The sequence below is a fragment of the Pterocles gutturalis genome, unplaced genomic scaffold, assembly GCF_000699245.1.
Source record: "Pterocles gutturalis isolate BGI_N339 unplaced genomic scaffold, ASM69924v1 scaffold43722, whole genome shotgun sequence".
Taxonomy (NCBI): Eukaryota; Metazoa; Chordata; class Aves; order Pterocliformes; family Pteroclidae; genus Pterocles; species Pterocles gutturalis.
The window spans coordinates 389-26,610 of record NW_010114592.1 but is presented as its reverse complement, the minus strand read 5'-3'; the positions used below and the strand labels follow the sequence as shown (position 1 = coordinate 26,610).

Below are 26,222 nucleotides of genomic sequence, written 5' to 3'. Positions count from 1 at the left end.
CACAATGAAATATCCTTCAAAGTGGGGATATGTAGACATACGTATAAATCCTACATGTTTGTTGTGCCAAGTTTACCTCCAGCTAACGAAGCCACAAAATGAAGAGATATCAATCAAACCTAACAGGAATTAATTCTTGTAGAACCTTCCCTGATGAATGGAAGAAGTCTCTTCAGAAAAGGAAAAAAAATACATCTTTGAGCTAGCAAACATCAGTCTGAATAGCTGGTATTTTTTGAACAGGGTAATTTTCTGTTCACCCCTATTTTTGGATAGGGCTGTGGGGACACTGCTTCATTAGTATTGAGCACATCCCCATCCCACAAAAAAAACCTCTGAACATGCAAATATTAATGTGGCTTTATACTGGAACCTACCTCTAACACAGGTAGAGAGATAATGTCCGTTGCACATGTTACTCCAGGGATAATCTATAAATACAGACAAATTATAAGAATATAAATCATTTAGCATAAAACATGGGCCTGTTTGGGAAACTAAGTCAATCTCCATTACTTGTTTCCTTTAGATAGATGGGCAAAACCATACATTTAGTATTGTCAAAAAGAAATATGGAAAATGTTTCTCTCATTCATCTCGTTTAAAAAAAATAAAACATATTAGAACAGTGTCAGATCAGAGAAATTAAAATAAGCTAAGTTTTTATTTACTGCTGGTTAAATATATTTTGTATTCCTTATAAACCTCATATGATAAGCAATAAATTAAAACCTCATTATGAAAATGGAAAGATTTAATAATCTGTTTCATTACAGTAGCTGTTCTTGCTTTATAAATGCTTTTATTTGTTGACAAAATATAGGACTCATGGAAAACACCACTAAGGTTAAGACTTGACAAAATAAAATGGCCATAAAGCACAGATAGGGATTTAGAGCTTGTCTATGCAAAGGCAAAGCATACAAGTTAAAGGCTGTATTAAAGGAGAAAAAATAGACTCTTCTCTAGCTATTAATAAAAGTACCAGCTGTTATCTTACCCCAATCCAGTGAAGCAGTGATGTGTAGGGTAAAAGTTTATCCAGGTTGTGAGCTTCTGGACACATTCTGCAGTACAAGGAGGCTGAATGCAATGTAAAAGGGCAAGATTGTTTAAACTATCAGTTAACAAGAGTAGGTTTTACAGTCAGTTTCTTATCTCACACATTTTAAAAGACAAATCCTGCTGCTCTCTCTGGAACAGTTTCCTCCATGGTGGAACTGGTCCCATTCTGTTCACAAAAGGAGGAAGAGAAGTCCAGATGGCTGCAGGGCTGGGTCAGCTGCTTGGCTACAGCTCAGCACTGCAGGGGTCCTCTGTACAATGGCTCAGGGCACAGGACATGCACTGGCTAGGCTGAGGAATCAGCTATTAGAAGAGAATATCATGATAGGCCAAATCCTCATGAAAAAATAGTTTGGGCTGAGCTAGAGGAGTTCTTTCCTCCGCTCCAGTCTCAATTATTTACATTCCAGATATCCAAGACAGGAGCCAGATGGAGAATTTGCTCTCCAGTGACCCAAAATAACAATAAATCTATTTGTCCCAGTAGACAGAAGAATGTATTTGAAAAGTATTACTGCCAATCTGATTCTGAGAGATCTACATATCTTCTAAACTGCTGATATTGTCTCTAATACCACAAAATGCAGGTCAGTTAACACAAATTATAACCAGAAAGTTTGGAAAGAATAGTGTCACTTTATGATATTGTGGCTTTTTCCTAGGTCACAACTGGGGTATACAGAAACATTCAGCGTGCAGGAAAAGAAACACTTACCAATGATAAATTCTTGAATGGGGTCAAAAGAATGGCACGTTGACAGGTTCTCAGAAATCCACCAAATAATCTGTCGGAATGAGAACAGAGGATTTTGTCACATCTATCTGTTTAAGCATGTGTTGTAAGAGACTGTAGAAACTTTCTTCACAGTAGTAACACTTTGCATGAAGCAGTGATACAGAGATACGTGTTCTCAGGACAGCCTTTACCAATAAAACAGTTTGGGCAGCGCAGCCAGCCCAGAGCCTGTTGGCACTGCCAAAAGGTACATGTGAATCAGAACTTTTATTTTTTGGCTGATACCATTTATGCCCTGACCCTGCTTTGTATGAGACATCAGTCACTGAAAAAAATTAGAGGAGGTTCTTTTCTCACCTGCATTTCCGAGTCTTCTGTATGTTGGAAGTACAACAGAGCACAATGCAGAGCTGCCAATCTCTCGCTGTCTTGTTTGCTGTTCTGTAGGAACCGTAGTAAGGCACTGTGACAGATGCTCACGGCATACATACTTCCTACGTAGCAATCCAAGACTGTTGACATGTGTGGGGATCGGATGGAGCAGTTTTGCAACACGTCAATCCTTGCATCCTCACCTGAAGAACATTGGTTTGAGAATAAAAGGACTAAGAACATAAAATTCGGCTGCTACCACTACTCCTCTTAAGAATCCCAGGTCCCCAGCAATAAGAAACAGTCTGCCTCCTGTACAAGCTGCCCTGGTATTACACTGAAGAGGAGATGGAATGGTGCTGGCTGGGTAAAGGAAGTAAATAAGGAGTATAGTCCATACTCAGTTCTCTCCTTCCCTAGTGCTGAAGCAGAGAAGGTGTACAGATTTGAGGCACCTAAGGGTACACTTCAGAACTGCTCACATGCAGAAACATGATACAAACTTGTATTGGTGGACCTCTTACCATCAGTCCCAATGGCCAGAACAGGACAGTTTCGCCCTATGATTACTGATTGAAGCATCAGATCAAAACCACTTTATTTATGCTAGTGCTAAGATTCACCACCACAGTACTACACAGTAGGATTGCAGACCCTTTGCATCAGAGAAATGAGACCCACCATCCAGCAGTGATGCTTTCCACTCATTTCTAGCAGAAGAGTATTTCATTATGTATATACAACAGGTATTAGCTTCCCGTGATGCTCCCCCTGCGCCAGTTCTCACTACTTACCTCTCCTTCACCCAATCAGAAGAACAGATTTCTGTTTTCAAACAAAGGCCCCCCACTTCCTAAAATAACCCACTTCCCACAAAGATGTGTTTGTTGGAAATGAAATAACGTGCCTCTCAGATGAGACTCTAAATCAAGTTGCAATAGCCTGATCAGGTGAAGGAAACACAGATTTCCTCTCCCCACACCCTCCAAACACGCACATTTAGAGCAACTCAATTGGAGGAAGGAAATGTAAAATCAAATTTACATCTCCATGTGAAATTTGAGAACAGTGGAGGATGGAGAAGCATGTGCAAAGATGGGGGAAGGGAACCTATGAAACCAAGGCAAAGAATTTCAAATTCAGTGAAAGGTCTTCCTCCATTTCATAACAAGCTAGAAATACGTAATAGATGAAGTATAGAATGTCACTTCAGATTCCCTTTTTAAAATGGAAAGTGGCAAAAATGCCATTCTTATTTTTTCAATCTCACTCCTCCTTCTTCAGAACACTGTGCAATAAAGAAAACGTTAAGAAATACAACTCTATGTAAAGAGATTTCAACAATTTCCACTACAACAATAAAATTACTTCAAGCAGCAGCAGTCTTACTATACCTGTCAGAAACAAACTATAGCACAGCAGGTCAGGATGCTGAATATTCAGTAGGTGCAGGAACTGGCCAGGCAAATAAGCAGCCACATAATAGTCTATTTAAAGAAAATAACAGCGGTCAATTTAGCACTTGTTCACTTATTTAAGAGGCTGTTTCACATGATTCTCATCTTGGCCCACTTCTCTCTGATGGAATTGATTACATCTAGGAAATATAAGAGGAGTTAATTAGAAGCTGCTGTTATACTAACACAGGAAACACTAGCAATACATCTGGGTTTCCAGGGGAGGATTTGAGAGACTCTAGACACTCAAGAACTCAGTAGCTGATCTCCAGAGAGGATTCCGAGGCAATTCAAGTGGAAGATGCTTACTAATAGTGAGGTACTGCAGTAGCAAACGCCAAATATATAAGTGAAGAAAAAAAAAAAAAGGCAGCAAAATAACACAAATATTTAAAGTCAAGGAAAAAAATCCTTTCCTTCTAGAGAAGGGTTAGCGATTTGTCTCCCTACTGGGGACAGAGAATGGCAGTCACAGAGGGAAATAACATAAGTAACCTACCAAGATTCATAAAAGCCACTTCCTTCAATCGATGAGATTCTGTTCTTTCTAGAGAAACTGTAAAAGTTTTGTTGTAACCTGGGAAAAATAATAATGTTTTTAAAAACCCAAACAATAAACACCATCTGTTACAAGCCAAGCATGACTTTATAGCTAGAAACTTCAGTAGTGCCAATATACCCAAACAGGGATATTTTAGACTGTTTTACAGGCTTGTCTGCACAGATTTACTTCATTCTAAACAGAGCTGCTGCATACATACTACACCTGCACCTACACAATGCAGTTCTTTAGTATGCAGAAACCGGCCATGCACTGCACAACCTACATTCACGTTTAAAGAAGCATTCCATCCCTGAGCAAGCTTGTGTAAAAATACCTTCACCCCCAGAAAAAAAAAAAAAAAAAAAAAAAAAAAAGCTAGACACAAATGCACTAAGTAGCAGTGCTTCACATTTTGGTGATCTTTCAACTGCTTTAGAGAATTTCCAGTTTGCTTATCTGCATGTCCTACTGCTGCAATGTAGTTCAGCTCTGCTTAAACACAGGCTAGTTTCAGACCTACTGTGTTTGCATGAGCTTTGCATCAGCACAGCTGTTATTTTATTCTAGATTTGCACCATATTTCTTCTGGCATCCAGTAAAAATTACATAGAGCTCCCAAATGACCTTAATCTCCGAGAAAAGCTGAAGATCAAAATAACTAAGGAGACAATGACTGGCTTCCAAGCATCCATGCTGCAATATCCTAAAGGCTGAATGGTGTCATGATCAGGATGCTACTTAATACTGCATGAAAATTCAAGATAAAACAATAGATCCACAGTTTACAAGACCACCAAGGAAAAAAGTAGATCAAGAGCCATGCTTCAACCATTAATCCAGGACTTTGCTTCCTGACCCTAGCAGAGAGATATGCTTTAGCTAAAAAAAAAAAAAAAAAAAAAAGAGACTTCCAAGACCAAAAGCAATACTACAGATGAAACAAATATTTTTCCACACAAGATACTGACTGAAGTTTGCTTGCAATGAGTCAATATACTTATGATCACTACCCTGTTCCTTGCCAACACAAACACATGCAACCTAATACCAGCACTGCAGAATACACCTGCAACTTCATCACTTTTGTGTTTATCCTACACCAAGTAACTGCGTGGACCTGCTTTAACAGGGGGAGGGAAGCTTCCTTCTGAGTTAACAGATGCTGCAGCACAGACTGATCTCCTTATATGCTTCCAAAACACTGCTTATGGACCTGATATACCAGTGCTTCTGTGGGTCACCTCAGGACCAGTCTTAAAATTCTCTTGTACAAATCTTACACGAATCCAGAAACAGCTCTGCACCAAAACAACTCTGTTCCATGAAGGTCATTTCAGATGCAGCTGGTCAATATCCCCATATTTATCCTCAGGTTCTTCCTGGTACAAACAGGGATGTAGTAGGGCCATAGCTGGTTCTAAGCAATGCAACCACCTTTCAGCTACACATGAACGACATCTGTGGAAATCAGCCCTTCACAGCAATACAATGCAGAGTGCTGCCACACCCATAATGGACTTTTCCAATTTATTAATGTCTTCAAAAACACAAAAAATGCAGTTCATTCAATCCCACAACATTCCAACAGCAAAGCAACATGCTAGTGCAGCTCTGACACATGAAAAGTTTCCTGACACAAGAAAACAAACACTTAAAACAGAGGTATGTTGTCCACTTGAATACGGTTACTCCATACTAGGCAGCTTCTCAATTGAGAAATAATTTGCCTCTCTCCTCCCTGTATCAAAGGAGAAAGATCTTGCTAATGACAAGTTTTGCTCTGATCAGAATAAAACAATGTTCTTTATTCAAGAAAAAAAAATAGGTTTTTAAAATTAAGAGCTAGAGCACCACTTACATAGCAAGTATTCTTACAGTCAGTGGGTGTTGCACCTCTTGCTGGGAAAATGACATGTTGAACTGGAACTCTAAATAGACATTCAAGCTAAGAACTGCTGGCTCTATTTCCCATACAAATGCCTTATGGCACAAATACAACACACCTGCAAGCTCCCACAGATTTCATTGATGTTTGTGCTCAGCATGCCAGAAAGTCTGGCTAGAAACAAGGGAACAAATTAATAGCCACTCATAAGGCCACTGGTTTGAAGCTACACATTCAGCATCAGGCAGGAAGTCTGCAGCAGGAAAGTCACCTTTGCAGCTAAAGGCAGCTGCTGTCTTTAAACACCAGCCACAGTAGTTTATTGTCTGCAGACTTGGGTAGTTATTTGTTTTGCAAGGCATTCTACAGCTCTTTCAGCAAATTGACATTCTTCAAAATAAAGCATAACTTAATAGGTTAATCTTACCTTTATGTAAAAAATATATGGAATATGTTATTTCATCAGGAATATCAGAGGCTACACTATAACACATGCACAAGCCTCCTAAAAAGACAAAAAAGGAAAATAAAATTGACTTGTCTACCTGAATACCTAGACATCATTACATTGCACAAAACTAAAGCAAGACTGTTTCAAATTAGAAACTGAAAATAATCTCTCAAAAAAAGGTAATGATTACAGAAATATATATTACATATCTCTAACCATCATTTACCCAGCAAAACACAAAATAAGAGAGAACAGAGGAGGCAACATGGCACAGTGGAAACCCAGGTTCTGACATGGCCCATTCTTCTTTTTAGGAGAAGCACATTTTTAGCCTTTCCCAGTAGAAATCATGCTTGCAGCAAGAAAACTGCTCCTTCCTCTCCACAGACTGCCTCCATCTCCAGATATTTTCAGCTCAGGGATGGTCAAATACGCACAGAACATAGTAAAACACAGTTTTTTTGCTTTCTAAATAATTTCATACTGGCAGCAGCATGATAATGCTACTAGAGCCTTCTTACACTAGAAATGATAGTCACTTCTCCCCTTTCCAGCCTAAAGAACTGTTAATTCCTTTTTTAGGATAAAAGTCAGTCCATGGCACAAGATTATTTCAGCCAAGGTATGCTGTGCAGGAAGGCTCCTACCTACCAGCCTAATTCTAAATCAGACTGATAGACGGTTTTGAATCCACTGGATGGTAGCTCTCCCTCCACCTCTAATAAAATCTTTAATCCACTTACTCCGATGCTTTGGCAAGATGCTTTGGCATTCATTTTACAAACAGCTTCCAAATCACATTATCCCAGTACATTTGGGAAAGCTAAGCCACAACTATAACTATTCACCTTTTACCTTTATATCACTTAAAAGGAAAAAAAAAAGGCAATATTAATACAGATACTCTTCTGTAAAAAAAATAAAGGTTTATGTATACAAGGTATACAGAAAGATGCAAAAAAAAAAAAATGGTTTCTGTGCACAAAGTATATGGAAAAAGGTACAGTATGGAAAAAGCACAGCTACCAAGGTATTTACTTGGTTAAATGCCTTGTACCATAGCTGTGATACAGATACAGCTGAAGCGCTTCACACTTCTGAGGAACGTAAGCACTTTAAGATGTTTTTTTTTTCTGCTTATTCTTAGCTGATTTAATATTGTTTGATACAGTTTTGCTTGGATATTTGAGTCATTTAGACAACAGACAGGCTTTCTGCCAGAGCACTTGGCATCTTTCAGAGCATGCATAATTTTTAAAGTAGCAGCATCAGGACTCACAAGGAAGACTGGAAAAGCTCCAGCAACCCACAATGCTGTTTTATTATCAACAGCTCCCTTCCAACACTGCAAATTTCTTTCTTGTATGCTGGAGGCTAATGTGTACACTCTTCTGTAAATTGCGCAATATGCAAGTGAGTCTGTTCAGACTGAAGTGCCGGTGGGTATATATGCATGCTGATAACAAAAACGGTGGCTATGGTGGACTATTAATAGGACACACATCTTTCAACTCTAGAATACTGGTCCAAATGTTAATAAACTGAACTATGAACAACAGAAAATATCAAACAGTGCTTCATTAATGCAGATAGAAACACGACAGTCTCAGATCAGCAAGTGTCCAAGCAATGTTACATCTGACACTGTCTTGGCAATCCCATTAGAGCAGCCAGAGACTGAGAATATAAAACTAATTCCTTTCCTACCCTTAACAGTGCTCTCTGCAAATCAGAGCTGGGGTGTGGTGATGCAGGGAAAGCTTGTTATCCTATCACACCTACATGGTAAGTGTTTTATGCAAATACACAACCAAGTGTTCTACACCATCCATTTCAAAATCATATGCGAGCAGTAGGAGCTGTAGCTAAATGCCGCAAGGTGAGAAGACTCACATGAAGACATATTTGGATGGACTCTTATCTTTTCAGAAATAAAAGGGAAAAAAGATCTCAACCACAACAAAGTAAAAAAAAAAAAAAAAAAAAGAATCATTTAAATACTAAGTTCTACTCATGCAGGGTAGCAGTGAGTTACTACATTTAGCAGAATTAGGGCAACAACAATTACAGCTCTGCCACTTGATAAATGAACATCATACCACAGAAATTGCAAGTCTCCTACAAAGACATCCAGTTCTCCCTAGAAAACTGAAAACTTTAACTTCTAATCTCTCATTTCTGTTCATGCAGAAGATGTAAAGCTGTACCAACATCTCAACATGACATCTGAGTGTCACAATTCAAATACGACTCTGCACCATGACATTTTGTCTAGTTGTACTGGCTTAGGAGTGACTTGCCTCACCTAACTTCAGACATCCAAACACCTCTCATTTAGACTCTTATACAGCAAATGAAGAAATATGGATCGAAGCAATCATCCTCTGGAGATGCCTTTTTCTCTCTAAAAATATAGTCCAGATGCTTAACTTTTAGGCATGTAAAGTTAGGTGATGGTAATCCAGGGTTTATGTCGTTTTACTGCCTGCATTTTTTTTTAATACTGAGCAAATTTAACTGAAAAATACTTCTAAAGCGCTAAAAGAAAACATAACAGCCCAGTGTTGTCTAAATAACCAGTGAATTCTGGACATACAAAGTTAATTCTAAGACTGGAACTGCTTGATCTCAGCTAATCTAGAAGTACAGAGCGGGTTTTAGCTGGAGACATTTAGTCTGTGTCAAGTATAAGGAACAGGGCTACTTTTCTTCTAGTGCGGAAGTCTGAGAAAGGAAGAGTGATTTCATTCAGAGTTCAGATTGGCAGTAGCCAGTAACAGTTTTATTAAATGGAAAATTGCATGGAATATTTCCTTTTGAAGTTATGCCAATTATTCTTTGCCAGAGATGTCCAAATGGTACAAATAGGGATATCACCACTAATATTTGAAGCATGAGCAGTTCCACAGAAAGCACCATTTGCACCTCAAAGAGCTTGCAGTCCAGTTTTTTAAATTGTCACAAACAAGAGGTATAAAAGGGAACTTCAGTGTGATTATCCAGTGTTCTTCGACAACTAGATATGGTCTCAGCACTGAAATAATTTGCTCCAAATCATCAGTTACTCAAAATGGGTTGTGCAAAGCAATCCTCAGTTTCAAACAGCATTCAGTGAAAAGCCACATACAATAATTGCATTTAGTGAGTGTAATTGCCAAATTACGTGTTTTACATTAAGTGCAATGAAAAGAGCATGTGAAAGGTTCCGCACCAAATTTAAACACTGTGCTGCCAGATGGAAAAAACCATTTTCCTTCAGGGTAATTAAACAACAGTCTTGTTGGAGGAAGACTGAATTTCACCCTAAACAAAAAGGAGGTGCTTTAATCTTAACAAACCCCATAGAAGTATAGATTTAAAAAGGAAACATATATATATAAATCAATAACATTTTCCATATTGGACAGGCTGTTTGTATAAGAAATACTGTGTCTTGCTAACAGAGAAAAAGTAGCCTAATCTACATTTGGTAGATAGAAACTTGGCTTTCTCTTATTTCTAATTTCTTCCCTTTGATCTTTGTAAGTGTGTTGTCTGCCTTGGTAAGAAAAAAAAAATCCATGTAAGGAAACTGTACTTCACTCAATTTGCATTAATGGTCATTTCAGTGCAGCTGGCATATACCTCAGCAATTTGCCTGTGTCCATGCGGCACTCCTTAAGAAGCGAGATGTAAAGTCACTTCTGCAACGCGTCATACCCCCATACAACTCTGCAGACTATTCAAAGGTTAATCAGATACCATCTCTGCTTGGCAGTACAATCTAATTTAGAAGCTGAAAATGTAGGCATCTGTGATGAACAGATATCTCTTGAGACCAGTTTTTAATCAAAAAAAGCTCATGGCATGCATCAGGATGCAGGGACACTCTGAAATCCTAAAGGTTTAAGCAACATTTTAGGTTTGAGTCTAAGGAATCATGTGTATGGTAAAACCCTTAGGTATCATATGCTAACATATCATACTAACTTAAGTATCATACTAACAACAATATGAAGTTCTTAGAATCTGTACTGAATATGCTCCATTTACGGGGGTCCAGCCTGTAACACAGTTACATACTATGTCACGCACCCAGCTAACAGACCTAGCCAAAACCTCCCCTGAATTTACTTTATAACACATATTTGGTCAGCTTTAACATGAAACTGTTGTAATGTAATACACAACCATGCTTTGGTACCACCTGTGTTCTGAAACTAGCAGAAAATGCTACAGTGTACTTAGATATTTCACCAGATGAGTGCATGATACCAGTTCTTTGAAGTTGGGCTACCAGAAAACTTCTGGGTGACTGTTTTGTTGTTGGTGTTGATACATAAAATCCCAGGTACTCTGCAGCTCAACTTGGAACATAGCTTTCAGAGGATAAAAGAAACAGTACGAAAAATAGTGCACAGTTGCCTTTTCCCTCTCCTCACAGTTACCTGTCAAGTACACTTCAAAGGAATAAAAATCTCACACTCGTACAGAAAAACACACAAAAAATACAAACATATATAATGTCTTACGAAGAAATTTAGTAATCAATTACGATTACACTGCATGCTAATTACTAGAGATCATTTTGACAACACTTGCATTTACACCTTACCTGCTTTACTTGTAAAAACCTGAAGATTCAAAGATTTAGATGCAACATCTTGGTCTTGACAGTAATTATATCCAAAATTCACAAGTCTATGGGCAAATAAAGATCACTAAATAAATCATTTCTTCATCCACAGTGATTCATCATAACACAAAGATTATGAGAACAGTCACTATGTATCAAATCATACTAATTAAATCATAATCAAATGCTCTCTAATTCAAGTTAAATTGGGCTTTAACAGCTCAATGCTGTTAGAAAAGAGAAACCCAAGAGCGTACACTGTTATCAGAAACCAACAATTTTGATTACACCTGCAAACTTCATATTCACATACTGCAGCATTGTCAAACCATTCCTATACGTTGAAGTGAAAGCAAGTTCTGGTGAAGTCCTGGAAATCCAAACATTCGCCACACCTGAGAACTCAAAGGCTTTGCAGCCTAACTCTACCATTTTTATGTCTGTAAAGCTACGTTTTAATCTGAAATTAGGCACACTAATTTCAGCAGAAATATTCAAAAAAGAAAGCACAAAATCACACTCACACGGAACTTGTTACACCATGACACTCTTTTTTAGTCTTGTGCTGCCTGTGCTTTAATGGTTTTTCATATCTTTAAAATCTGCAAGTCCCATTTTTGCCATGTAACAGAAGATTGTAATCAGTCTGCTTTGGCTTTGCAGTTGTTGTTTGGGGTTTTGTGTTTGTTTGGTTGGGGTTTTTTTTTGCAGAAAGCATTTTGATCCTATAGGGATTTTCCCCTAGGCCTTCTACAATAATTTTGAAAAAAAAAATTTATAGCACTGAAGCTCTTACAAGAGTTAGATTTTTTCAGTACTAACTGCAAGAGGATACACTGCCCATTTAGGGCAACCTGCATGTGAAGTAGTACCACACCGAGCCTTCTGCATAGCACCGAGACATTCTGAGAGCCAGTTTGGCAGGTTGGAACTCAACTACCTTCAGTTACTGATATCTGATCTAGTAGCTTTGGGCTCTCTTTGTATTCACAAAGAGAAACAGGCCTTTCTTGAACATCAGTTCAACCAACTGAAGACAGATGAGGATGAAATTAATTACGACTGAGAGTCAGACCATCCCGACTAGTTTTTCCTCAATTAAAATGAAGCCTTAAGGAGACACGCTCAGATGCAGTCACGTGCATGGTAGACAGAGAGACGCAGATGAATCTTAGCCTTTGAAAGTGCAGGCTGCAAGGAAATAGCATGCTGGAGGAGAAAAGAGTATAGGCAGTGTCTGATAGTCTATAAAAAGGAACTACTGGTCTGGTTAACTGCCCAGTAAAACATATAACAGCAATTAAAAATAGAGAGCTTCCCTTGACAGAAGTTTTGACACCACCCCTACAACATGCCCAACATTAAAACTAATTTAAATAGATACTGAATACTCAGAGGAAGGATGGTTTAACCTACAGCTCAGCTCTTCAGACAAATGATTTTAATTGGCACCAAAAAGCAGTCAAGGATTAAATCACATTTTGCAGTTGACCCTGATGAAAATGAGAGGAACTGGAGGTTTGGACACAGTGTTCATATTACTCTTATGTTCCAGTACCATGTAGGTAACTGCAAACAAAGATATTGTGGTTCAGACACAAATTTCACTTAGGTTTGTAAAACATTACCCTATTAAAAGCAAGGCAAAATAAAACATAAAAGACCCTTACTTTAAATGTGTGTCATTTACAGAAATATCCAGGTGTGATTCCAGCTGTTAACAAAAAAACAAACTTGTTATTTAGTGAGGTCAGTATACTATGATTGATATTTCAGCCCAGAAAAATGTGTCAAACTCACATTTCACCAGATTCAACATTTTAATAAAGTTTACTTATCCTCCTCTAATTCTTACAGTCAAATCACAAAAACATAAAATAGATTCTTTAAAAAAAAAAAATAATATAAATCGTGAGACTTTTAGCCTCCTGTATTAGAGCAAATTTCAGCCACTGGGACAAAAGCCTAGTAACAGTTCTATGTTCAACAGTTGTAATTTTTATGTTCCATTCTCTATATTTTGTCTGCAACAGATTTTCCTATCTCGCTTAAAACTGACACAAAATTAGTACATGGTTTCTTTGTCTAGTGCATTTGATAACCCTGCTTTTCAACACTCAAGTGTAAGGTCAGTATACTGTCATGAAAGTTGCTTACTTCTAGGTCAGTATCTGTGCAATTCCACTCAAGTTACCTTACCATGGTGCAATCTGAATCTGACTGAATATATTCTTGAAAATAATATAATGCAAAAAAACTAACTGGAAAAGCAAAACCCAGACAATAAAAGACACTGAAACAGATCGCTGTATCAGTGCCTGGAACACATAATTACATCCAGCTCAAAAACATTGTTTAATAAAATACTAATGACTTACTATTGAGTTAAAATTTTCATCAGGATAAAACTGGACACATTTTAAAGTACTCCTTGATTCCTGGAATTAAAAGGATATGTTTTGTAACTGATAAAATAGAAAGCATATCACATAGACCGAAAAGTAACTGGGTACTCCACAGCGTTCTATACTCAATCCACTTTGCTAACAGGTATGCAGAAGCTAGGGGACAAAAGATGACTTTAAAAGCCACATATAACCCCCAACAATAGCACTATGACATGCTTCCTTCCTGTCCCAGATCTTTATCTGCCAATCACCTATAATTGCGTGGGCCCCTACTTGAAGCACAGCATTACATGTCACACACACACACATTCTAGAAAGTTAGAAAAATGTTTTCCATAACAACCTATATGGCAAAAGGAACTGTATTTTATTTTGTTCAGTTCAAAAAGGGCATCTCAGAAACAAAAACAGGAATACGTGTCTCCATCACAGTTCACTTCCTGTTATTTCCTAACACATATATTTTTGGTGGCTAAGAAGAGTTAAGAAAAATCAATGTTCATTTACATAGAATACATAAAGTGCAAAACATCATCTCAGTCAAAACAAGAAAAAAACCCAAAACGAAACCCAAATCAAAGAGTTGCAGCATTTCTAGCCAAGAACTTGCCCTCATTTGGTCCCTCAGTAAGTCTGTGTACAACATACTTTCTAGATGTGAATTCTCTAGAAGAACAACATTATACTCATAACAATTTTTGTTAGATTTAGATCCTTTTGAATAAAAGGCCTTTTTAAAGCCAAAAAACCTAACAAATCAAACCTTTATTTATAAAAAGCACTGAAACCACCAGCCTCCTTGCAATTTACTATGTGCAAATAGCAGTTAAAGCAAGTCTGGCTTTTGCTTTAGGTTATTTGAGGCAGGAACAAGATAGACTACCAGAATGAAAAACAAACTCAACTATTATTACCCCACACACTCAAAACTTTACTGCCACGAGACAGGCAGGAATAAAACCACTAGAATTACTTTCATCTCACCTTTGGAACAATGTAGAAGAGCCTTTGTTCCATCATATCCCATTGTGCCCATATGAGATCATCTGCAACTCTGGCTCTTGGAAGCTGACCTGAGTTTTGAATCACCTAAAGGGAAAGAAAGAACATTAGAAGTTGTCAAATAAAGTTCTGTAAGAATCATGCACAGTCTGTGCTTTAAAGAGAAAAGCAACAGCAGAAGAGGCACAAATACTAAGGTGCTTGCAGGTAACATACTACTTGTTAGCTGCACAAAGTCTACCTTTGTTCTGTGCAAGGTGCTCAGTTTTAAGAAATCAGTGCACAGTTACTACCCAATATTGTCTTCGAGATTTCCTTGCTTGCAAGAAACTCATCACTTAAGCTGTTCAAAGTGAACAAAGAGAAACAAACAGCACTCTTCATTGGAGGGAAGGGCAGAGGAGTGAAACACCACAGTCAGCTCAGAACCAGCTACACTAACTACTGAAGGAAGATGCATTAGCTACAAAAGGGATTCCTGTCCAAAGTCTCAGCCACACGATGGTGACTACAGGCAGCACGGAAAGGGCTAGAATTTTGGAAAACTGTCAGGATTGTATAAATGCACTCTTGAAAGAGGTAGGGCAATTTCTTGTCAACCAAAACAAATCTGTTCGTTAGAAGGACATCAGATCTGTTTTTTCTGGTTACACTCTTAGTCTTCACTACTGTAGTCTGCTTTAAAAGCAATGATAAACTTTTAGAAAACCAGGAAAGACTTCAAAGTGACTGAAAATCAGGACCTTAACTTTTTCCTTCCAAGCCCACATTTGCCTCCATAAAGCTAAACATTGGCTTTTGTGACAGAATGCTTCACTATATTAGATGTTTGTTTATTAGTAAGTCTTTTAAGCAAAACATCCGCCATCAATTTGTTGAAGACAAACTCACGTTAAAAAAAGAAAAAAGATGAGGGGGAAAAAGATCGGAACATTCACCGTACTTGGAGCATATCCAAGTTTTATGTGCTTTGTTTGTTTGCTTGTTTTTTAAGTGAATCCTTCACTGGGACACACGGACTCCAAAAAAGCAAAGTTAGAAAGGCAGAAAGGTGACTTTGCAAATATTTTAAATGGTTTAAAAACATATATATACTAAGTTTACTCCCAACATTTAACATACAGACACATTCAGCATGAAACAAAATACAATAAAAAAATTAACTTTCCTCATACATTACATTGTATACAGGTTTTTCAATAGGCTTTGTAGTTAGCTGCGTAAGTTGCCATAATATCAATAATTTAATATACTTCGTGTTGCCCAAGCACAAAACTACAAAAACAGTTAGCTAAAATCACAGGTGTTAATATTTGCAATTAAAGTAAAAAATGTCAAAACCCAAGATTTTTCAAGTCTTACCACTTTGTGCTCTTCTTCAACAACACGAATGTCAAATTGTTCAATATCTTTAAAATATATAAAACGAATCATTATGAACATACATCTTGATATGCTTTTATACAGCTTATAAAACAATCTCACGTCTTATAATGCTATCAGAACACATTAGGGCCAGGAAAGTTCAACTCAGTGTAGGAGGAAATCTGTGACACAAGAACACAAGAGCCTACGCAGAGACCTGGATTCTCTTCCTCTCCCGAGCCGAGGGTGGCCTCAGCCATACCACCTCGTAGAAACAGTTCTCTGCCCACATCAGCACAGCACTGTCAGCAACACCGATAAATGAAACATGCCAAACCAAGCCAAGGAGCGTGCTTACAAAGAGAGAGCACGCACAGCTGCATGCCTGTGCCTGAGAGGGCACCCTAGCCCTGTTTCACTTCCTAGCACGAATACCACCTCACAGTCCTTTCCCACACAAAATTCATAAAAGTTATTGGTAGTTTGCCTGTGCAACAGGGGAAAGATTCACCCAGCAGAGGTTATAGATCTGTGAACTGTATCAGAAATATTTATGTGAATGTATTACGAGGTGAACTCTGCCCACCTAAGTCCAGCTACATAAAGGTCAGTGTCCAGCTTAGCAGGAAAGATGGGCCTCTCCAAAAAGATGGGAAAAGCGATCTCACTATAATAAAACTGAAAGGGAAAAGGGATAAACAGCCTTTTCCAAGTATCCACCTCTACCCATTCCTTCCCATGAGATTAGGTTGAACACACAAAGATAGCTGAATCCAAGGAACTATTGTCCTATTCTCATCTCACATGCCATGCAGTTCAATCACAATCCACCTCCCATAGTCAACTGATCTGCTCTAAATTTATATAGGCAACTGTGAAAGTCTATTTTAGCTTTTCTAGAAATGAAAATGACTGATGAATGCATGAACTAAGCAAGTAATTGCAGCCAAAGGTGGACATTCTGTTAACACTGAAAAGAATCCCACTAAATTATACAGTTTTTGAAAGACATTGGGAACACCTAGAATAGTTCACACCTTACCCCCCCCCCCACCCATAATTCTTCCCCCTCCCCCCCCCCCCCCCCCGCCATTTTTTTCCAATAAAAGCCTACCAACAATATTATCTATAACGATCATCTTAAAAGTACAAGAATGACAATGTACTTTCAAAATACTAACTCACATTTATCTTCTGAAGCTAGCAACAGGTGACTTTCTGTAGAAGTATTTCTGCCTTCAACTGGATAAAGAAACTACAAAGAAAGTTTCACAAAAGTAAGTAAATAAAAAAGTAGTTTAGAACACTTACCTAAAATGGGGTTTTTAGCTGGATATTTACATATTTTTAAATTAAGACAGGCACACTAATGATACTTAATTAATAAAAATAGCCATTATTACAGACTAATAGTCACCAATCACTACACTTGAAAGTTTCAGGGGATTGAAGAGAAATAAAAAAAGTAACCTTCATGTCAAAGAAATATTCTACATTAAACATTTTATGACGTTTCTCATTTTTTTAATTCTTCTTTTAATTATTTGCAAGATAACACAAGGTATTTCTGCACTCAACCACTTTTTCACTCTAGCGTAATGGATTAAAAAGGTTTATATTTAAATCAGTTGAATAATTTACCTGTACTCGAACACAGCTATCCACAGCCTTTAGGACTCTCACATTATTAATGGGATGAATTTCAATTAGCAAGGTTAAATACTTGGATACTGCAAAAAGAACACACGAACATGTTTTAAATAACATTCTTTTTTATACACAATTTTGTGTAAAACAGAAATCACAGGGGGGAGGGAGGCAGGAAGCAAGAGTACTGTATTTAACAGTATTAAAACAATCCACTTGCAGTACCTGACTGTAATAGCCGACTTACTCTTTCTTCCTCTGTATATTGACGGAAGCTGACCGCTAAGGGAAAAACAAACAAACACCAACACAACCACAGTGAGCATGCATATTTGATAATAATCTGACTAAACACTCTTGGTGAGCAAGCATCACAATTTTTTTTACCAAAAACATATATGTTAAAGGAACAACAGACGCTCCTCTAGATCTGAGAGGCATGTATAAATACAGGAGGGGGAAGCAAACAAAAGATCAGTTTGTCTTAGATTTTTGTTTCAATAAAACAACAATATTGTTACAGTTGTGTCTTTATGTTGTTACCTACATTTTTTGGTGATGGATCCACCGAAATGCACAGACTGCTGTGGGCAACACATGGGTCAAAATAGATTTAGGTAATTCTAGACCCAAATGTATCATCCTACTAAACTAAATCATCGTTACCACAACAAAAAAAATGTAATGATAAAACACATATTTACCCAATAACGTCCTTTCACTGTTGACCGAACAACTGATTATCTGTAGATCCCTCTCAAACATATAGAGGTGCTACAGAGAAAAACATTAATACTAATAAATTACTTGTTTTAACTATATAAAGAAAACCATTTAATTATTCCTCTGTAGGAAAACACTGCTGACCAGTACACCATTTTCATTTTTAAAGCAAATAATTTCACAACCAGAAGAACCATGTGTCAAGCCTCAACTGTATTACTTCTCATTTGTTTGTTTCTTATTGGTTCTTTGGAGCTCTATGTTGCCACTACAGCAGCACAGCAGACCTTTATGTAAATACGAAGTTTAACCCATTTCCTACTGTTATGGAGACACCTGCAAAGGCCCATTATCATGATTCCAGCCACTGAATTGCAGCACATTGACTTTTAGAATAATTTCTTACAAGTGGTAGCACCAAACAGACTGAGTATGCACACATAAAGAAAATAAAAAATATTTACTTCTCAGCACACACATTCAGAGTGAGGAGGAGTGGAAAGGGCTTGAATTAGTTGTTTAGAAATAAAGATTGCAGACATAATGCTTTACTACTCCCAAGTCATTTAGCTGTTGGGTAAAATTCTGCATCTTAATACTGATAAGCATCATTTGAATACCTTCTAGGTCTCTCTGCTGTTTCAAACAAGCATATAATCCTTAAGGACATAACATACTGCGTTGCAAAGCATCAAAATCTGAAACACCCCAGCACTGTCTTCACCAGGGAGAAGCTTGGTATTGCTCTCACCTCATTTTGTTTAGTTTGAAGATCGTACAATCCAATGTGAGTATTTCTCTGATTTCCCTATGGATGAAAACAAATTAGTACCAGCAGTGTAAATATATACAAAGTTAAACGTTGTTTTTATTTTCTTCCTCCCTCCCTCTCCTCTTCCCCTGGACTGTTGACACACGTCCTGTCCTATAAACAGGCAGTTAATTATCTAATTCCAAGAAAGTGAGGCAAGAAAGAGAAGATTTTTTTTTTCTTTTAGAACTAACACATGGGATAAAGCTGAAATGTAGCCAATCCACAGCCCACAAGCCATAGCATAAGCCAAGTGCCTCTCTCTCACTTTGGTTCTAAACTGGTTTTAGTTATAGGCAGTAGGGCCAAGAAGAGAGATGTCTGTGTAAGAATGAAAGGGAATGCTATGGCCCCTGGAAGATTTAAGGCCGATATTCCAAACCTCACCAACTCAGTGGGTCATTGCTCCAAAAGGGAGCAAAGAAACATCTAATATCACCAAATACAGCTTCCAGTGATTTGGCTGCAGGCTGAAAAAGGATTTCAGCTCTACCTTAGGAAATGCTTGTTTGAAGGCCAAATATATTTCACAAACTCAGATTAACACCATTAGCCTGCTGCCTTTGAAAAGAAACATAACACACATCCTTTCCAGCTTATTGACAACAGCATACAATGATTTTGTTTGGGGCACTCTAAGACTACACAAATCAAAACTATTCTTCTTGGTAACTTTTAGCATACTTTAAATTTTCAAAACATTTTTTAAAAAATTAAAATAAATTCTGCTTGGCAGATATCAAATCAAGCTGAAGTCTATTAATATACTCTAGGTATAGCCACTGAATTGCTAAACTGTTGAAATCAAAACCAGCCGCATAGGCTTGTACTCAACAGTGAGCATCGTTGTTTTTAACTACAGCTTGGAAGGAGAAGGGAGAAATCTGTGGTTATTTACAAAGTTATGGCATCCTGCTTTGTGAAGTTAAAACAAAAGCCTGAGTATTCTCTTCCTAAGGGGTCTATTTCAGAGTATCTCGTTACTGTTGCGGCAAGGACAAAAGTCTTTGACTTCTGATTTAAACAAGCAAAACAAAATGTGTTTAATATTAGAACATAAGCTTCAGGCCTACTAATTTAAGGTTAAGCAAGTGCTTCCACAAATAACCATTCTTTCCAAGTGTGTCTGAAACGCTAACATCCTCTGTACTTAGACTACTCAAAAATATACTTTACAAGACTGGCAATAGGACATCAGAGCCCATATCTGTGCATAAGCTATCACGTTTGTTTTCATGCTTCCTCTAAAGATTCTTGTATTGCCTTGTGAAATAGAAGCGCTGACACTAGAATTCACTTCTGTTTAAAATATCTTCCTTCACACCAACTATCAGTGTCATGAAAGACAGACACCTTCAAAATTACAGTACAATGCAGTACTCTAAAATAAGCCTGAAAATAAAGCTCATTCTCCACCTGCCTCTGATTTCAGGCAGTATGCACTTGATTTTCTTCCACTTAGCAGAAAAAGCGTGTTTTCTATTTGTACCTATTAGGAAACAAGCCAGGGCAGCTCAGTTCAGTTTACATCCTTGTTGTGCACTATCCTGACTGACAATCTCACAGATGAAGTTTGCTGCTATAAAACCAACAGGAAAGGCTGATAGACATATAGCTGTGTCTTGCAAAAGTGGTAGCTCATTAGTTATAGTTTATCACAAAGGGTGGAGAGACAGAGAAAGAGATACTAAACTACCTTAACAACACAGCAAGATCTGTAGTTTGTCAGAAGCTGTAATTACATTGTGATTTCTCCAACATACATTTAAGGAAACAGAAAGACTAACTGCAGACACTAAAAGCAGTTTAGTTTCCTAACCTGTTTTCCCCAGGTAAGCTTTCCAGTGTGATGATGTACATTAGGAGAATAGAACAGAAAAGCGCAAAGAATACTTATATTTTAGAACAAGTTTGTAAAAATTTAAAAGCAGTGTCAAATTGGTGCCTAAAATGCCTTGTTATTCACTAAGATGTGTACACCAATATGTAAATATTAATGGATACTCCTCTTAAGAGGTTTGCAGTAAACTCTGAAACCACAGAACTATACCCATATCTTGTCAATGGACTGTTTTAGAAAAGGAAACATTTGGACTGAATCCTTGTTAAGTCAGTAGTAAAGTGCAAAAACACACCCAGACACACAATACTTCCAACAGTTGATGTTTTTTAGCATTCTGCTCAGTCCTGCTTTAAGGTATGACAGCCTCAAGATGCGCCTGCAGCTGACATAGGCATAACTAATTTAACAAAAGCACAGACATCAGGAAAGGCACAGCATTAGCAGCTCAGGACCCAGCCTGTTCAGGCCACTAGGTGGGTGCTATGCAGCTACAGACAGGGCCACCACATCTGCTCCTACCAATACACAAGCCACCTGAACTAACACAAGCTTTGGGGCACACATATCCACGTTCTCATCATGCACACAGACAGCACCTAAGTGGGTACCAAGACTTTCAGCTGATAAGTAGAATTTTTATTGATCCAAGAAAGAAATGTGTACCACACACTCTACTTCTCTCTGGGAGAAGCATCACGTATCTTTAATGCAATACCACCTTAAGAGACATTTGTTCTTTGTGAGAAAACTCCAGGAAGTATCTTCCAGTTTGCCCATTAACAGGCATAAAAAAATAGAAGCAAACAAAGTATGTCAGCATCCTCCCAGTAGAGGAATAAATAGATGCTGGTTCTTCAGCAGGCTGACTCACTCCAGAGAAAAAGATCTTGTAGTCTTACTTTATCATGGTAAGAGAACAGGAAAAGAAGCGGCAGCAGCATCTCCTTCGGGATGGCATTGGAGAGGTGAAAACCGCAGCACAGCTGTGCAGTTGGCTAGTTCCAGTTCTCAGGCTTCGTCATCCAGCCATTCCTACCACACAGGCTGCGGAGGTCACTTTATTCCCAAAATTAGGAAAGAGAAACTACAGTGAACATTTTCAATGACTTGCTATGCAGCCATTACCTCTAGGTTAGGGGAACTAAGCCTAGGTGTTTAAATCCTCCTGAGAGTCATGGGCCTACTCAGTCAATGGAGTCTAGTGGGTATTTGTCCACCTCCTCCACCCCACACACCTACTCCTAAAGTACAGGCTACAAGTGGACAGGTCTCTGAACTCCAACAACAGTTTTGACCAGATCCCTACGGACTACAATGGGAGCTTACACACCTAGCACACAGGCAGACACCTACACAGGGATGTGTGAACCTTGAGCTACAACTCATCCCCTGTGCCACTTGCAAGAGCCTGAACAGCATACAAAGCAGTTGGACTCTGCTGTCAGAAGCTCAAAAAGCTTAGTGTGAGATTCCACAGATGCTAGAAGGCAGCAAAATCACACATACGCAGTACCACATCTCCTGTCGGGAGTTAGATGGGTTACTTTCATTAAGCCTTTCTAGAGTTTTAAGCAATGAAAAAAAAAAACCACCAAACCCAAATCTTGACACATTCTTTAGTGTTGTTTTTACGGTTACTGTTGTCTCGTACAGACTCCCCTTCCTATGCTTGTACTAAAGGAAACATCCACCCACAGCTGAAGTGTATTATACCTTGATGAAGGCCTCACCTCTTCCCTTAACCCTACACAAGCTGGGGAGTTTTAACAGTATTGAGCTGGAGGGGAACAAAAGGCAGTCCTATCCTACTGGAGTCTGCTATCTTCAATCTGTACTCTTCAAGATCCAAGATCCTCCAGAATGCAAATGGGTCTTCAGATTTCTCCAAGATGCACAGAAAAAGAAGCACGGCTTGTCTCATCAAATGGAAACCTTCTCAAACCATTTAAAAATCTCTTGGAACTACAGCTGTTTCAACCTCAAAGCTATACATATGCCATGGAGAGCAGAATCCGATGTTAAGAAGGACAGCTCTGGATACTTCAAGACATCAAACAAACTTCAGACTACTTGCAATAAAGTGCTATAGGTACTTTCCAGACCTAACCATTCTATGATTCTATGAATCTTTAAGTAACAAAGAAGAAAGGCAGGAGCTGAGTTAGTGTAAGATAAATGGCATCTTAACATATATATTGGTAGGAGGAAACATATTTAACTAAAGCAGTGTACATGAATTTAATAGTCAGACTTCCTTGAGAAATCCTGAGAATGAAAGAATGTGCTGCTTATGAATTTATCTGTTAAAGAAATGGCATTTCATTCATTATGAGATTCTGACCCCTAAAAAGATCAACAGCAAAAATTCTATAGACTTGATCAGGTCAGCACTTTACTCTCCATTTCATCACTCTTAACCTTTGTCTGAAGTGGGAACGGGTATTTTCCCATTGCCCAACACCCAGGTTGTAGTCAGTTGAGTTTTCACCCTCACCGCAAAAAATTTTAAAGTACAAGGGCTCAATTGGGCATAGATACATATATAGTGTTATTCTCTGCTACATTTTTATTAAGTTGAGGCAGACTTACCTTCCAAGTATAAATAATTTTTCCATTTCTTTCAACATTTACAATGTAGAGTGCTGATGAATTCTCAGAAGTATCTGAAATCATAAGTATCAAAAGGCACAGGATTTTAATTTAAGCTGGTTCCTTATACAACTTATGCACACTTTAACCAAAGATATTAAATAAATATTTACATATAAATACCTCTTTGTACATGCCAAAATTACTCCCTTCTAGACAGAGGGAGAAAATATTTCTCACACCATGATTTAAATCTGATAAACTTCAACACAAATTAGTTAAGGGGTTTCAAAAACACACAGCAAATAATTATTTATGTAAACTTCTAACTCTTCATTATAATTGTGATTCTAATGGTGACTACTTTTTGTGATGAAAATGGAATGTGCTTTCTAACTACCTTCCATTCACAGAAGAAAAAAAAAAGCATTTATCCATTATACACAACATGCGGTTCAAACACTTAAATTGTACTCCAATCCTCAGAACACTACAGGGAGACAGAACTACCTCGAAGAAAAGTGTCGCTTGCTCCCACCTGCCCCTTCAGCATCCCAAAGGAATGCCTGGAAATAAACTTAAACAAACTACATCTCCATAGATTAGCTCTACAACACCACTACATCTCCCCCCTGCCCCACCCTCCAAAAAACAAAACAAAATGCCAAGAACCACAAGATTAAGCATCATATAAATACATATATATACACACGCAACATACCTAAAGGTACAAGGGAATTCAGCAATGCAGGACAAGGCATGTGATGTGTGGTGTGAATGAAAGAGTAGGGTTGGAAGGGAAGCAGAGAAGCAGGAAGCTAGGATGGACACAGAAAGAAAAGAGTGCATCTGGATGAAGCAGCACAAAATAAAAAGTAAAAGAAAATACCAGAAAAAAAGACAAAATATTATATTCAAGGTGACAAGGCGACAAAAGTGCATGCTTTCTTGATGCTATTTTTCTGTTTTCTAATCACCACAACTACCAAAAAAATATGTTTAACTCAGATGGAACTTTTATTAAAAATGCCTAAATAAGGTTGACAGCTGCATGATTGGTCACAGTTTTAAGATCAAGGTAGCCTGTACTTTAGTAAACATCAACAAAAAGATTTCTTCACAAGTCTCAATAAGCATTTAGTCGAGTTTGACACTATTTACTTTGCAGTTACCTCAAGGCATTGATAGAAGGAAGACATGTGAAACTTAGTTTCACAAGCCTGATATTATAAACTGGCTTGTACATCTTACAGTGATAAGAAAAAAAACAGAAGAAAATAAATTCTGTATTTTGTTGTGAGAGGACAATGAAGATTTTTAGTGTACATTTAACAACACATCACTTTCTACTGGTTTCAGACCAAAGTACACAACAATAGCACTGCATTAGGGCTAGACAGTGATGACTGAGAAAGTCTCAGATAACCACATATTGTGCTATTTTAGTGGAAACTTCCCAGAATTTAACCACTACCTCAAACTTTCAAGATGAGTACTACAGTCTCCACACTTCTCTCTCATACAACACTACTTCAGAACAGAATTTAGCTAAAGAAGGTGGTCCCCAAGAAATCTCCATATCAACTAATTTCTCTGTCACCCAACACAAGAGATCTTAAAGGTGTTGAAAAACTTCCATGTCAGAAGTGAGTTTCATGTCACTGAACATTGTCAGTGGGAACACTGTTGGAGCCAAAGAAGGGGCAATCACCTCCGCCCTTGGAAAGTCCTGCAGTAAAACTCTGCATGTAGAATTACAACTTCTTCCTCATCCCCACAGCTCAGACCAGCAGATGAAGGGCTGCAAAGAACCAACCCAACCCGCCTGCCCAGCAAACAACTCTTATCAACATACTCGGGAGAATGCAAAGTTTGGTTTCCTGAATGCCATTATATGCAGCTCATAAAAAAATAAGTGGAAGAAAGAGAACAAGGCTGGTTCTCTTCACTTGCCACTCCCATCATCATAGCTACTCCCAGCTCTCAGGCTATTAGAAATTCTCACATTCAAGGGCTTTCAAGTCCTCAGGAAAGAAAATAATAAACATCTGAAACCACTGACACAAAAGTACCATGACTTCTAAAACTTACTTGCTTTCTGTGACTAGGTATTTTTTTGATGTTTAAATTAATCTTTTCAAATTCCTACCTCCCACCTTCACATTCCTAGTACAACAGCACTGCATCAGGGGAAAAAGTCAATATACACAGCCAAAAGTTGAAATGCAATATAGCAACGCTGGTATCTGATCAGAATCATTTTCCAACCTAGATTCTTCTGACTGTGTATTACTGGAGGAATTTACTGAATGAAGAGTCTGTATTACATTTTAAGCTGAATGCAATTATCCCTTTCCCAAACACAAGTCAGCACCATTTTGAGATCTTTATGACATAAATGCATAGGTTAATTCCCTCATTGAATACATCACAGATGCACTACCAAACTCATAGATTAACTCATTATACGTGGAGAATTTCAGAATTTTACCTCAAACCTCTTCAGTACACCCTTCAACAACTGTCAGTAAAATAACTGAAATAATTTTTAACAGGTTTTTTTTTTTTAACTGATGGCTAGGTAAATAATTTTCTTTTATAAAACAAACAAACAAAAAAAAGCTGATGCTTTCTGGTTTACCTCCAAACAAGTCCTTATGAAGCAATCTAATATCAGCCCCTCAATGTGCAAAGCAAGTTAAATATTTT

At 37.9% G+C, this 26,222-nt stretch overlaps 1 protein-coding gene across 1 annotated transcript in view; it reads right to left on the bottom strand.

Moving 5' to 3' along the window:
* Positions 1-23,597, bottom strand: part of GSAP (gamma-secretase activating protein) — a 41,629-nt gene extending 18,032 nt beyond the window's left edge. Inside the window, exons 1-18 of the mRNA XM_010074865.1 lie at positions 23,514-23,597; positions 19,022-19,078; positions 18,252-18,321; positions 17,773-17,829; positions 17,542-17,630; positions 17,086-17,155; positions 15,898-15,944; positions 14,518-14,622; positions 13,504-13,563; positions 12,796-12,839; positions 11,105-11,190; positions 6,487-6,564; positions 4,130-4,207; positions 3,568-3,660; positions 2,159-2,376; positions 1,781-1,850; positions 1,001-1,083; positions 378-431 (exon numbers count right to left, since the gene is read on the bottom strand). Of these exons, the coding sequence (XP_010073167.1) occupies positions 378-431; positions 1,001-1,083; positions 1,781-1,850; positions 2,159-2,376; positions 3,568-3,660; positions 4,130-4,207; positions 6,487-6,564; positions 11,105-11,190; positions 12,796-12,839; positions 13,504-13,563; positions 14,518-14,622; positions 15,898-15,944; positions 17,086-17,155; positions 17,542-17,630; positions 17,773-17,829; positions 18,252-18,321; positions 19,022-19,078; positions 23,514-23,597 (1,443 nt within the window). The remainder of the gene's footprint in view (positions 1-377; positions 432-1,000; positions 1,084-1,780; positions 1,851-2,158; positions 2,377-3,567; positions 3,661-4,129; positions 4,208-6,486; positions 6,565-11,104; positions 11,191-12,795; positions 12,840-13,503; positions 13,564-14,517; positions 14,623-15,897; positions 15,945-17,085; positions 17,156-17,541; positions 17,631-17,772; positions 17,830-18,251; positions 18,322-19,021; positions 19,079-23,513) is intronic.
* Between the last annotated feature and the right edge of the window lie 2,625 nt (positions 23,598-26,222).